Raw genomic sequence first — 15,321 nt, forward strand, 5'->3', positions numbered from 1 at the left:
CGAAGCCTCGTAGGAAATTGAGGAGGAGATGGGGCAAGTGATTGAGAGGCTGAGGGTGGAGTTGGAGAACGAGAGGGAGAGGAATTTCCAGTTGGAGATGGAATTGGAGTCTCTAAGGATTCAGGTTTCTGGTGCACATAGCAGCACTGGGGCTGGTATTGATTGAGATATGTTAGTTGAATTTTGAGGCAGGACATGCATGCATATTTGCAAATTGCAAGAGAGTTTTGCTTTTTGCTTAATGGTGAATTCTTGGCATGCTTTTGTGTCTAGTTGTTCTCATACAGAAGAATACAGATTCCTTTGTTGAACTTTTGATGGACACCATTTCATCTATTGAGGTCATTCATGCAAATTGCCAACATCTTGTATCGGTCTCATTGTTTTCACTATTTGTCAGAGTCCGTTTGTTTTCTTATAAAGGGATATTAGGGAGTGCGAATGCTAAGAAGTTACTTAGGAATACGAAAAGAGTCATCCTTTGTTTTTGGAAACATTAGAAGTCTGTTTAGGGAGGAGGAAGAATCATTAGTAAGCAAATTGTAAAAGAGACAGAACCTGCAGTCTTGAAGACCAATGAAAGTCAAAGCCATTGGCTTTGTACTATTTCTTTTAAGAAATTAGGAAAAACAGAGTATAGCCACACGTTTATAGATATTAATTTGGTATCACCACATGACTATACGAATAAAATCCGTACGGCAAATTTATTGCAAATTACAAGTTAAAAGGTCAACCACTATATAATATTTGTATTCAATAATATATGTATAATATGTTAATTTTGTGTGTATTATTGAAAATTTTGTTAAAAAATATGTGTATTAAATTTAAAAAATACGTACGTACATGTTCATTATGAATATTATATGTCTACTTTTTAAAAAAATTGGGGGAAAAAAGAGTATAGCCGTATGGCTAGACGATTTCTTTTAAAAATAGGGTATAGCAGGTCGGCTATACTATTTCTTTGAAAAAAAAAGAGAAGAAAAACCCAGTATATGAAAAATACATACGTACATGTTCAATACGAGTATTTTACGTTTACTTTTGTAGAAAAACATAGTATAGCCGGGCGGCTACACCATTGAAAAAAAAATTAGGAATACCAAGTATAGCCGTGTGACGATACTATTTCTTAAAAAAATAAAAACAAAATAAAAAGGAAAAAAACCTAGTATAACCGGCTATACTATTTCTTTTAAAGGCTATAATATTTCTTTTAAAAAATTTGAAAAAACCGAGAAAAAGAAACTCACTCAAATGTCTACATATTTATACATTAACAAACCAATATCCCATATTTGTAATCATTTTAAGTGGTTATCGGTATTTTTACTTGACGATTTCTTTTAGAAATAGGGTATAGCCGGTGGGCTATACTATTTCTTTGAAAAAAAAATATAAAAAAAACCCAGTATAGCCGATCGGCTATACTATTTCTTTAAAAATAATTACGTATATATTCAATACCAGTATTGTACGTTTACTTTTTGAAAATTAGGGAAAAACACAGTATACCCGCACGGCTATACTATTTCTTTTGAAAAATTAGAAAATAAATTACCCTCCTAGTTACTTACCTATTTATTTAGCCTTATTGTAATTGAGATTTATTTCCTATTGTGTATATTTGAGAATTCCCTTACACTTTGTTTGACATGGTATCAAAGCAGTGACACCAATATTGAGAGACGAGAGCCACGCTGCAATACAATTTATGTTTATATAAAAGAGGGCCTCCTGCGATTTAGGCCCACGTGTCAAAATAAGTATAGCTGGGCGGCTATACTATTTTTGAAAAAAAAATCAAGTTAGTTGTATTTGGAAATGCATTATATGGTGGTCAAGTGCAGCTTTTCACAATATAAGGATCCGAGGTTATCACAAAATAACATAAATCAATATCACCTGATGTTATCCCTAAATTTTTTCCTGTATATGTTTATTTTATGTCGTCCAGATTTTGTCAACAATACTTATCATCCAAGTACGTGTATCGTACAAACCAGATTTCTTGACCTTCAATACAACAGACTTTTTCCATTAGAGCTAATCAATCACAATATATATATATATATATATATATATATATATATTGTGCATTCAACAAAGTTGAATGTTTCTTAAGCCGGCAACAATGTTGACTTTGAATCTGCTGTTAAATTGCATTTTTCTGTATGCATATTGACTGAAAATTATATCATCCTTGGGTTTGCTTCTACATGTGGTCAAGAGATACACACAAAATGTTGGCGGTAAGGTTTGTACGTACATAAGATTTTGAAAACAAAGCAAATTAACTTTCAGCTTACGTAACACACCAAAAAAGTCAATAACAACCAACCACAATCCATTAAATGGTACCACTATAAATACACATATCTCTTCTTCATCCCAATACACCACAAACAATATTACAGTACAAGAGAGAAAGAGAGAGCTCAGAGAGTAGAAGTACCATTCTAAGTAAAAGAAAAGGCAATCGGTTGATCATGTCGTCTGAATGTGAAGGTAAGGATTCATGGCCCGAGCTCGTTGGAGACGAGGGGAAGGACGCCGCTGCAACGATTGAGAGCGAGAATCATTTGGTGAATGCTGTGATTGTGAAAGAAGGAACATTTGTCACTGCTGATTTTCGATGCGATAGGGTTCGAGTTTGGGTCAATAAACGTGGCATTGTTACCAAGGTTCCTATAATTGGCTAATCCATACCTTCGAGGTCATGTGAAATAATGAAATAAGGAGTTGTATTAATCTCCATGCATTGTGTTTAGTAATAAATAATGTGATTGTCTTTCTGTGTATGTTATATGTGAATATCTAAGAATGGTTTGATAAAAGTTGACAGTAATTCCCTTAATTCTTTTCTATAGTTCTCGTTTTTGTTTTTGCGAGTGTATAAAACAAGCTATAGAAGTATTTAATTTGGTCTGCCATAAGCTAAACTGGGATAGAAGGACCGAAATCACTACTCTGTTTTGGTATAAATCTGCTATATTTGGTAGAGCCTTGGAAGAACGCTTCTTTACAAATGATGAATTTAATTTGCTAATAAATCTCAAATTTTAGCTTCCTTTTTCAAAAAAGGTTTCAAGTCAATTATATTAAGAAATGCCAAGTTTTTGAGTCAGATTTTCAAAACAAGAGAGGAGGTCGTCACGGATCATTAGATCACATAAGGAGGTTACCTCTTATTATTATTATTATTTCAATATTTTTACAATATTCGTATTGAAAATGTACATACATATTTTTCATATTCAATACACGTATTTTTAACAAAATTTTCAATAATACACACAAAATTTACGTATTATACACATATTATTGAATACAAATAATATACATCAAAATATTATATAGTGGCCGAACTTTTAAGTTGTAATTTTGTCAAAATTTTGTCGAATAAAACAAGTACGTATTTTATTTGTATAGCCTCGCGGCTATGCCAAATTGATATCTATAAAGTATAAAGTAATGCAACTAGGAGGGTCCTTTTTTCTTAATTTTTAAAAAATATTAAATAGTATAGCCGCGCAGCTATACTAAGTTTTTTATTATAAACAAATAGTAGCGATGCTCGGCTATACTCGGTTTTTTTTTAATCCAGAAATAGTATAGATGTACCTATTTTTTCCCTTATTTTTTTTAAAAGCAAATGTACAATACTCATATTGAACATGTACATACGTATTTTTCATATTCAATACACTTTTTTTAATACAAAATTTTTAATAATACACACAAAATTCACGTATTATACACATATTGAATACAAATAATATACAGTTGACGAACTTTTAAGTTGTAATTTGCCCAAATTTTGCCGAATAAAATACGTACGTATTTCATTCGTATAACCAAATTAATATCTATAAAGTATAAACTAATGCAATTAGGAGGGTCCTTTTTTTTTTTTTATATATATTACATAGCATAGACGCGCGCCTATACTCAATTTTTTTATTTCAAAGAAATAGTATAGCCGCCCAGCTATGCTCGATTTTTTCCTAATTTTTTAAAAAGCAAACATACAATACTCGTATTAAACATGTACATACATATTTTTCATATTCAATACATGTAATTTTTACAAAGTTTTTAATAATACACACAAAATTCGTGTATTATATACATATTATTAAATACAAATAATATATATTAAAATATTATATAGTGACCGAACTTTTGAGTTCTAATTTGCCAAAATTTTGCCGAGTAAAACACATACTTATTTAATTCGGATAGCCTCGAGGCTATACCAAATTAATATCTATAAAGTATAAAGTAATGCAACTGATGGTTCTTTTTTTAAAATTTTTTTTAATTAAATAGTATAGCCGAACGGCTATAATTGGTTTTTTAATATTTTTTTAAAGACATAGTATGGCCGAGCGTCTATACGGCGTTTTCGCTAATTTTTTAAAAGAAATAGTATAGCCGGTCGGCTCTACCCTGTTTTTTTTTCTAATTTTTAAAAATAGAAATAGTTTAGCCGCGCGGGAATACTCGGTATTTTACCAATTTTTTAAAGAAACAAATAGTACAGCCGTCCGGCTATACTTGGTTTTGCAAATCGTTTCTCCACTCAGCAAGAGCGCTGCCTCTTTTGCTTTGAGAATCCAAGCAGGCCGGCACATCTTGTTGTGGCAATTGCAAATTTCTCATATTCAATGTTGCCGAAGCAGCAGCCTGTTGCACCTGGTCATTGTTGCCTTTTACCGATGCAGGTGAGATTAATTAGAAGTTGATAACTTTGTACTGGCTGTTTCTAAAAATGTGAGTGGGTGTCATTTCTCAGAAGTTGATTTGATTAGTAGGGGATGCAATCTAAAAATGTTGATGACGACGTGTGGCAAGAAATTCGAAATTTCAAGAAATGCCTGATTATGATGTTTGCAAAGCAAGAGAAGGAAGTAGTGATGGAGTTGGCTCAACAACGCCGTCACTGTATAGTTGAGTGCATTCCTTTGCCCCATGAAATTGCCAAGGAGGCTCCTCTCTATTTTAAAAAGGTGAAGGGATTACGGGGCTGAATTTGGGAGCACTTGTATTGTACTTGTAGCCGTTTGCGCCACAAGTATACTTCTTTTAGTTTCACTTACGTAAATTTTGTCTCTTTTTAAATCCCTCGTAATTTAAGGACGCGTTACAAATTTTATTAAATTCCCTCTAATTTTGTCCACAATACCTCTTCATGTCAGCGATGCATACTCCATTGCAGAATTGCTAGATATCTATAGGGGTTTGATTGTCAAAATTGAAATCCCATGAACAAAAGTGAAATTCCGACAAACTATGAGGACCAAAAGTGATGTTTGCCAATTGTAAAAATAACAATTGAGCACCCCAAATTTTACCCCCACATACCACGGACCAAGTTAGATAATTCTTTGTTTTGCTTCTGAAAAAGGATAGGAAAGATCAAAGACTTTTGACGTGAACCTCGATGTCAAAAAGATCAAGAGCTTACTTACAATAGTGTGATGTATTTACAGGGAGACTTTGGAAAAGCCCAAAGGAGAGAGAAAAATTTTAAAAGAAGCCGAAATGGACAAAATTGCCCTTATTTATTTTTTGATTTCCTAAGGAATCTTTTACATTTGCATGTCTTTGGTTTGAAAGTTGAGAGGTTTTTCTGTCTTTTTTGAAAAAGCTTTGGCTTTTTCCAAAAGTGAAAGTTTTTTTATGGGTAAAACCTAAATTTACTTTGACTTTAACTATAAAGGCGTTTCTTTTCACTGTTGATTTCTGTGGAGAGTACGCAGGCAGAGAGAGAGAGAGAGAGAGAGAGAGAGAGAGAGAGAGAGAGAGAGAGAGAGAGAGAGAGAGAGAGAGAGAGAGACAGAGACACGTGGTGCATCTTTGTGCCTATAAATATCAACATAACATCATCATTCATCACCCGTGCCTTAGCCCTAGCCATAGATAGACAGAGCCGTACACTCATCTTCAGCTTACAGCGGCGGTACCTTCATCTTTTGCAAAATCAATCGATCAAAGGGTTCATTCCATTTTTTTATACAATGAAATCACGGCCGAGAAAAGAACAGAAGATTCTTTCTGACTCTCTCTCTCTCCTCTCTGCCGTGTTTCTTTGTATAAAGAGATGTACTGGACCCGTTCAATCCTTTTGATTTGACAGATTGGATCTGATCTCACTGACGTTATTAACTATGTTTTTGTTCCTTACCCAATATAGTTGTGTTCTTGTTGTTTTTGTTGATGTTAGATATTTTGCAGCTACCCAAATAGATGCACAAATTAGGTATGTTGTTTTTGTTGCTGTAATGGCAGTGCAGAAGCAAGCAAGAGAGAAAAAAGAAGAAGGGGTTTTATGCTTTTTGATCGATTGGTCATGAACCTAATGTTTGATTGTTAATATTTGATGCTTCAGGTTTCACTGGATTTCTGGAATGAAAAGTTCTCAGATTTTCAAAGCACTTTGATTGTTAGAAATTAACATTCTTTCTATAAGTTTTGAACTTCAATTATATCAGGAAATGTTATGGGATTTGAAAACAAATCCAACACTCATTTATAGAGAGAGAATAATCTGTGTTCGAATTATTGGGGTGCTAAGTACGACTAAAGTCAGGAAAAAAAAATAAGTATAGCCGAGCGGCTATACTTTATAATAAAAATAATTGGGGTCCCGTCTTGAGATTGGGGACTTACGTGTCAAAATAAGTATAGCCGTTTGGCTGTATTCTTTAAAACAATTAAAAACTGAGTACAGCCGCCCGGCTATACTCCTTGGGATTATATTAAAATAAGTACAGCCGGGCGGCTATACTATTTTCAAAAAAAATATCAGGAAACTGTGTACAGCCGACCGGCTATACTGTTTATATATTTAAAAAAAAGCACCCTTGCGATTATGATATTTTCAAAAAGTTGACAGTAATTCCCTTAATTCTTCTCTATATTTCTTGTTTTTGTTTTTGCGAGTGTATAAGCTAAACTGGGATTTGGAAGGACCGAAATCACTACTCTGTTTTGATAATTCTACTATATTTATATTTGGTAGAGCCTTGGAAGAACGCTTCTTTCCAAATGATGAATTTAATTTGCTAAATTTCAAATTTTAACATCATTTAAAAAAAATAAAAAAAAGGTTTCAAGTCAATTATATTAAGAAATGCCAAGTTTTCGAGTTAGGTTTCGAAACAAGAGAGGTGGTTGTCTCTTAGGGTTTATTATTATTATTTTTTCAATATTTTTATCCCACGTAAAGGATCATCTAATTAAGGACGTGAATCGTGCAAACCAGCTGACTTTGTTCTATTTTATTCACAATTGTATAAAACATCCTTATATATACTGTTGACCAAGTATGTATTCTATATTTCAAATAAAAATATTATGCTTCTGTTTGGTGATCACTGCATCAATCATTAATTATACATGATGTGTGCCTGAAATACGGGTGCTAGTTCCCTTGTATCCGAGTTCGGATCTCCTTTCCCATATAGTACAGATTTAAATATCGGTTTGTAAAAAATACAAAAATAAAAACAGAAAGAGAAGAAGAAGAAGCAAAGTTTCAGCTAATTATAAAAGTTTCAAAAAGTCAATCCCTAATGACTAACCGCAAGCTATTCAATGATAATGATACACTATAAAATATGCATCCCTCCCTCCCTCCCTCCCTCACAAACATATCACAAGAGATATCAGTGGGAACACTAACGCAAAAGGCGATGATGGCATCTGGATGTAAAGGTAATTATAAAGTTCTTGTTTAATTAGACTCATAAATCCCACTAATTATACATAAATTTATATGGGTGCCATTTAATTAATGCATGTAAAACAAGTTTTTTTGGGTGTATGCAGGTAAGGATTCATGGCCTGAGCTGGTGGGAGCCGAGGGGAAAGTTGCCAAGGCAACAATTGAGAGGGAGAATCCTTTAGTCACTGCTCTGATTCTGCATCTAGGAGCACCTATTACCCAAGATCTCCGATTTGATAGGGTTCGTGTTTGGGTTAATACAAATGGCATCGTTACTTGGATCCCAGTAATTGCATAATTTTAGACTGTTGGTAAAGGCTTCACGATGTTTTTTTTAAAGTAAAATATAAATCCCAAGTGTTAGATTGAATTTGATTTTGATCAATGAAATCAAAATCCAATCTAACACCTTAGTTTAGTAAAACCTAAAGTTGCCTAGCCCCAAGGCCATGCCATCAGTTTCTTTTTATTTGTTCTTCTTTCTGTACATCATCAGCCGCATCAAAATAAAGCAAGCAGGCGTAGCTTGGAAAGCAATTGGCTTTAGATCACTATATATTGTGTATTCGACAAAATTGACTTCTTTTCTTGACCTTCAACAAATTTGACTTTGAATATGTTGTTAAATTTGCATTTCTATCTACTACCATGTTGAGCAGAAAATTTCGAATCCTCGAAACAAGTATTCTTGTAATTGATGTTGAGAAGCAGGACACCGTATATGATTGCCATCGATGAGGGAGGAGGGGTACCTGCAAAAAAAAACAAAACTATGATGCGCAAGTCAGTATTTGTTCAGGAAGATTGCAGGAATAATTTAGAAATAATACTGTATCCTTTTTTTTTCCCCCTTAGGTTGGTGGGTTAATTAGCCTTTTGTCAAGTCTTGGGCTCCAACTTTCAACTTCCAAGTCCCACATTCCTTATTTATCTCCATGTTTCAAGATAGTGGATATCATGTTGATTGATTGCCTCCACTCCCCAAGTTTAGAATGTATGGAAAGTATTTTATTACTTGGGACTTAATTGTAGGGAGATTCACTATTATACCTAATATAGGGGCTAAAATTATAAAAATACTCTATATAAAATGGACTTTAGAAACACACTCAAAGTCCATTTATAACATAACAAAAAGCTTTTAACTTTTTATAAATTACAAAACTGCCATATATTTCTTAAAACAAGCTCAACCCCAAAATCTCATAAAAATACCCAAAACACTCAATAGGGCATCAAAGTAATTTTATAATCAATATTAAATTCAATAAAGCCAGCTGTCATTTTTTGGGTTTGTTTATACAAATTCAATTGTGTAGGATTTATTTATAATATTAGCGCTAAGAATGAGTATATCACTAAATATCTCTTAATTTTACTCCCACATACCACAGACCAAATTAGATAATTCTTGTTTTGCTTCTGAGAAAGGATAGTAAAAATCAAAGGCTTTTGACGTGAACCTCGATGTCAAAAAGATCAACAGCTTACTTGCAATTGTGTGATGTAAATCCAAAGATAAACAAGTGCAAGAGAGGAGATATTCAAGGTGCTTAAAAGAAAGAAGTGTGCATGTACTAACATAAGACAAGAGGCTTGATGTACATGGAAGACAGTGCGTTTCTTCTATGAGCAACGAAGTAGATCTAATTCCTTTTGATTTGACAGATTGGATCTGATCTCACTGACGTTATTAACTATGTTTTTGTTCCTTACCCAATATAGTTGTGTTCTTGTTGTTTTTGTTGATGTTAGATAATTTGCAGTTACCCAGATGGATGCACATATTAGGTATGCTGTTTTTGTTGCTGCAATGGCAGTGCAGAAGCAAGCAAGGAAAAAAAGAAGAAGGGGTTTTATGCTTTTTGATCTATTGGTCATGAACCTAATGTTTGATTGTTAATATTTGTTGCCTCAAGTTTCACTGGATTTCTGTAATTGGTGGTAGAGCTTCGGTTTTATGAAACATCCTTTCAATCAGTAAGAATGAAAAGTTCTCAGATTTTCTAAGTTCTTTTTTGTTTTTTTGGACGAAGATTTTCCAAGCTCTTTGATTGTTATAAAGTAACATTCTTTCTATAAGTTTTGAACTTCAATTATATCAGGAAATGTTTTGGGATTTGAAAACAAATCCAACACTCATTTATAGAGAGAAAATAACTGTGTTCGAATTATTGGGGTGCTAAGTTGGGCAAAAATAAGAAAAAACCGAGTATAGCCGGGCGGCTCTACTTTTAAAAAAAAATTTAAAAACCGGGTATAGCGGCGCGGCTATACTATTTATATAAAAAAGGACTCACCTTGAGATTAGGCATCTACATCTACGTATCAGAATAAGTATAGCCGAACGGGTATAGTCGAGCGGCTATATCCTTGCAGTAGTATTGAAATACGTATAGCCGGCCGGTTATTTTCTTTTCTTTTTTTAGTATAAGCGATAGTCTAAATTACAAGAGATGGTGGGTTTCTCACACACACTACTATAATGTCATAGAGGTTCGAACTTGCTACCATTAATCTGCAAGACTACCCAAAACCCTAAATATAGGATGCCTCTCCATGACCATGCCCATAATACTTCTCCACCTCTCTCTCATGTTGAGTGCCAATTATTTAGAGACGTAAAAATAGAACTTTAAAAATAAGAACTTACCGGTAATATTCATCAATTCTAACAAATGTATAATTTGTTTTTTTATTTATTTATTTTATAATTATGACAAAAGTATTACTAATTATGATAACATCAAACTTTTGGTGGACACCTCAGTGTCTAACACTCGATTAATTGTATCACAAAACATAGATAATAGGATTAAAAATTGTTAAAAGACTTCCTTCCCAAGAAAATGCTGACATGGCAAATAACTGTATTATCTTAACCAACCTAACTAATTCCAATTACAAAGAAACCCTCACAAACGATCAAAGATTCTTCCAAGTATCAAAGATAACTGTATTATCTTAACCAACCTAACTAATTACATGCAATAACTCCGCTTTCAGCCCCCAACTCTTGAATGTTAAAAGGCTAAAAGCCACAGTCACCACTTCATCAACCTTCCACAAGATTTCTGCTTAAACCCCCTATTTTTCTTTTTCTCTTCATAACCCATCAATCTCCTCCAACAAAACCCACTTCCCAGAATTCAGAAAAACCCAATTCAGTTCATCAAGATCTCTGCTTTTTTTGAAAATAGTCTTTACTCTTTTGACACGTGGCACCTCGAGGCTGGCAGCCTCCTTCTTTCTAAAGATATACATAGTATAGCCACCCGGCTATACGCTTTTTTATTTTTAATATTTTAAAATTATAAAATTTGTTTATTTACTTTTGTTCTTTGGCCTACTTCTTTAATTTACTATACGTAATCAAGTGATATCTTAGCCTTTTTTAATCACTTTGCTTAGGCATTACATTTTAATTATTATTTAATATAAAAAGATTGAAGAAAAAGAACACAAAGTAATTCATTTCTATTTATTAAGTCTTTTGTGAAATCGTTTGGGTGTCTTTTTTCAATTTCTCCATACCCCAAGAGCCCTATCCATCACTATTATGCCATTGCTCGAGTATCTATCATCCCTTTTTGATTTTTTTACTTTTTTAAAGTTATTACCCGCATAAAGATTTTAGCACTTTGACGTTTAATAATGTATTGTAAGCGTACGCACGGAATTCTCATGTTTAATACACGTATTGTTTTACAAAAATTTAAGTAAGACACACAAAATTAACGTATTACTGAATAAAAACAATATATAACCCCAAAAAAAAAAAAAAAGGTTACAGCCGGACGGCTGTACTCACTTTTCCCTAATTGTTTTCATAGCCGCACGGCTATACTATTTATTTGAATTTAAAAAAATAGTATAGCCGTTCGGCTCTACTCCTTTTTTGCATTTTAAAAAATAGTATGGCTTAGGCCTCTTTGACACGTGGGCTTAGGCCATGGGCCGGCTTTTTTATGTATATAATAGTATAGCCGCATTGCTATACTATTTATTTGAATTTTTAAAAAATAGTATAGCCGGTCGGCTATACGCTATTTTTGCATTTAAAAAATAGTATGGCTTTGGCCTCTTTGACACGTGGGCTTAGGCCATGGGCCGGCCTTTTTTATACATAATAGTAGAGCCGCACGGCTATACTATTTATTTGAATTTTAAAAAATTGTATAGCCGTTCGGCTATACTCCTTTTTTGCATTTAAAAAATAGTATGGCTTAGGCCTCTTTGACACGTGGGCTTAGGCCATGGGCCGGCCTTTTTAATACATAATAGTATAGCCGCACGGCTATACTATTTATTTGAATTTTAAAAAAATAGTATAGCCGTGTGGCTATACTCCTTTTTGCATTAAAAAAATAGTATGGCTTTCTCTCTTTGACACGTGGGCTTAGGCCTCTTTGGCACGTTGGCTTAGGCCATGGGCCGGCCTTTTTATATATATAATAGTATAGCCGCAAGGCTATACTTATTTTTTGAATTTAAAAAAAATAGTGTAGCCAAGCGGCTATACTCCTTTTTTGCATTTAAAAAATAGTATTGCTTTACCTCTTTGACACGTGGGCTTAGGCCTCTTTGACACGTGGGCTTAGGCCATGGTCCGGCCTTTTTTGTATATAAATATATATATAATAGTATAGCCGCACGGCGATACTATTTATTTGAATTTTTTAAAAAAAGTATAGCCGTTCGGCTATACTCCTTTTTTGCATTTAAAAAATAGTATTGCTTTACCTCTTTGACACGTGGGCTTAGGCCATGGTGCGGCCTTTATATATATATATATATATAATAGTATAGCCGCACGGCTATACTGTTTATTTGAATTTTAAAAAAAAGTATAGCCGTTCGTCATACGTACACGTAATGCCTTCGGTTTTGATTCCTTTGGCAAGCAGGTATTATATTTAATTTTCTTCAACAGCTATACTTTCTAAAATCTATTTCCTTATTTTTTTTGGGTATTTCATTATTTAATTATTTATATACCTAGTCCACTTAGAAAAACTTCATTGACTTTCCTGATCTATTTCCCTGTTTGCCTTTCACCCAAACCTTCCTAAGGCAACGAGGTTAACAAAACCACAAACTATATATACACAGTTATTAATGGTTCGTCAGCTAAATATATTTTTTTGTTAACCTAAAGCACCTCTCTATAAGCACACTAACAAGATGAAGAGAAAAGCTTCAGAAGTAACAATGGAGCAGAAAGAAGCGAAGGTGTATAAAAACAGAAGGTATGTGAGCTTCTCAAAGAGGCGCAGCGGCCTGTTTAGCAAGGGTAAAGACTTCTGCAAAAAGTTTGAAGCAGAAATTGGCATTGTTGTGCTCTCTGGAGCAGGCAGGCCTTACTGGTCCCCGGACAACCCTTCCCTCGACGCCGTCCTCGACCGCTTCATGCAATCAGACCAGGCACCTACTAACGCCATTGATTTCAAGGTTAGACTGCAGAAGAAGAGGAAGAGAGAGGAACCTGATAATGAAGTTCAGGGACAGCTTGCGGAGGAGGTGAAGTCATGTCGAACAGTTAAGGACATGTTTTCGTTGAGAGACAAATACTTGGTGCTTCTTCAGGACCATACTAACAAGAGGATGAAAGGTTCACATGTTTTGGAGAAGGGTGAGGCAAAATGTGTCTCTACCTCACCATCAAACCTAAGTTTTGAGGATAGTGTTTGGGTAGAACCAATTTCAAGGCATAAAGACATATGTTCTAGTTCAACATTAGATTTCGCACAACAAAATCCCAATCCTAATCCCAACCCGAATCCCAATAACTATTACAGTTACTTAGAAAACCTTTGTAATGAAGATACAACTTTTGATTATTTATTATGAAGTTAGCACTATTTAAATTATTTATAATTATAAGTTGCTTGTTTTTTTGTAGTGTTTTTTTCTTTTTTGGGGTCACTTTTGTTTTGTAGGATATGAGAAGTAACTTCTAATCGTTTCCCAGAAAGAAAAATTGAAGGAGAAACTTTTCATCACATGATCAATCAGAATTGTAATATGTCCTAGGAAAACGTTTAATTGAATCAATTGTGCTGTGCTACACACACACACACACACACACACACACACACACACACACACAAAACAAACAAACAAACTTCGAATCAACATCAGGAAATGCGGATAGGTTGTCTTCGTCATAAGATCCGTAATCACTATATGTATAAACCAATGTTTTAAAATGCGAAGCGTAAGCCTTTTGAATATTAATTTAATTTAATATAAAAAATTATAAATAATATAATATAGATCAATTGTACTACTAATTGTTTTTAAGCCAAAATATTCTATCAAATGTAAGTATTAATTGTCATTCAAGCATAATAATCAATCCCAAAACATAAAATATATTCAACATTAAAAGAAAAACTCAATTCATACATCCCACTCCTCATCCCGAAAATAGTATGGCTTTACCTCTTTGACACGTGCGCTTAGGCCATGGGCCGGCCTTTTTACATTAAGGACATGTTTTCGTTGAGAGACAAATACTTGGTGCTTCTTCAGGACCATACTAACAAGAGGATGAAAGGTTCACATGTTTTGGAGAAGGGTGAGGCAAAATGTGTCTCTACCTCACCATCAAACCTAAGTTTTGAGGATAGTGTTTGGGTGGAACCAATTTCAAGGCATAAAGACATATGTTCTAGTTCAACCCTAAAGCTTGATAGTCAACATGATCACCGTCTTGGGAACAACAATGGTGTCCGCGGCGGCCACGATGACGTGTGGTTTTGGGATGAGATTTTGAAAGATGGTTACACACAAGGTGTTCTGAAACCAATGTCAAAATCCGAAGATGTTTTGTATGATTCAACCATAAATTTCGAGAGTGATCGTAATGTGTTTGATACTCATCATGGTAACATCAATGGGGGAGAGGGATCTTCTTGGTGCAAAGATTGGGAGGATGGTAAAGCGCAATGTGCCTTGATGCAACCAATTTCGAAATCCGAAGAGGTCTTGCATAATTCAACCCAAAATTTGGAGGGTAATCGTAATGTTTTTACTGATCAACATGGCAACAACAATGACGATTATGGAACTTGTCGGGATAGAATTTTGGAATATGATAAGACTCATCAACTAGCAAATTCTGAAGACGTCTTGTTTACTTCAACCCCAAATTTTGAGTGTGATTGTCTTAACAAGAAAACGATGGTGGCGACAACAACATATCTTTCTGGGACAAAATTTTGGAAGAGGGTAAATCGGACGTGCGGCTCTTTCCAACCAATATCAGAATCCGAAGACTTCTTGTATAATCCAAGCCTAAATTTCGAGAGTGATAATCGTGGGTTTGATCATTATCAAGGTGACAACAATAGTGGTGCGGAACTTTGTTGGAATGAAGAATGGGAACATGGTGAGGTAGAGTGTGTCAAGACACAATCGATATCGAAATCTGAGGACATCTGGGCTAACACAACCCCATATTTTGAGAACAATCATGATCATGTTCATGGTGGTAACAACATTAAGGACGACGAGGGATGTTTGTTGGATTTGGACAAAACAGGGGAAGTGATTAAGGAAACTAATCATCCTTCGCGGGA

General features: G+C 34.2%; 3 protein-coding genes across 3 annotated transcripts in view; all 3 read left to right on the forward strand.

The window, feature by feature from the left end:
* The window catches only part of LOC18794018 (serine/threonine-protein kinase BLUS1), a 2,537-nt gene extending 2,371 nt beyond the window's left edge, over positions 1–166 (forward strand). The window contains exon 2 of the mRNA XM_007227625.2: positions 14–166. Coding sequence (XP_007227687.2) covers positions 14–166 — 153 coding nt within the window. The remainder of the gene's footprint in view (positions 1–13) is intronic.
* On the forward strand, positions 7,347–8,363 carry LOC18793446 (glu S.griseus protease inhibitor). Its single transcript, XM_020568091.1, has 2 exons — positions 7,347–7,728; positions 7,843–8,363. Exons 1-2 carry the CDS (start codon positions 7,632–7,634, stop codon positions 8,034–8,036), a joined length of 291 nt encoding a protein of 96 aa, XP_020423680.1. The 5' UTR covers positions 7,347–7,631; the 3' UTR covers positions 8,037–8,363.
* On the forward strand, positions 12,950–13,588 carry LOC18792518 (agamous-like MADS-box protein AGL31). Its single transcript, XM_020554712.1, has one exon. The coding sequence runs from the start codon at positions 12,950–12,952 to the stop codon at positions 13,586–13,588; it is 639 nt and encodes a 212-aa protein (XP_020410301.1).

The sequence above is a fragment of the Prunus persica genome, chromosome G1 (genome assembly GCF_000346465.2).
Source record: "Prunus persica cultivar Lovell chromosome G1, Prunus_persica_NCBIv2, whole genome shotgun sequence".
NCBI lineage: Eukaryota > Viridiplantae > Streptophyta > Magnoliopsida > Rosales > Rosaceae > Prunus > Prunus persica.

Coding starts and splice junctions, on each gene's coding strand:
- LOC18792518 (XM_020554712.1), top strand. CDS start 12,950: ATGGAGCAGAAAGAAGCGAAGGTGTATAAAAACAGAAGGTATGTGAGC.
- LOC18793446 (XM_020568091.1), top strand. CDS start 7,632: ATGCATCCCTCCCTCCCTCCCTCCCTCACAAACATATCACAAGAGATA. Junction 7,729..7,842: donor GATGGCATCTGGATGTAAAG/GTAATTATAAAG, acceptor GGGTGTATGCAG/GTAAGGATTCATGGCCTGAG.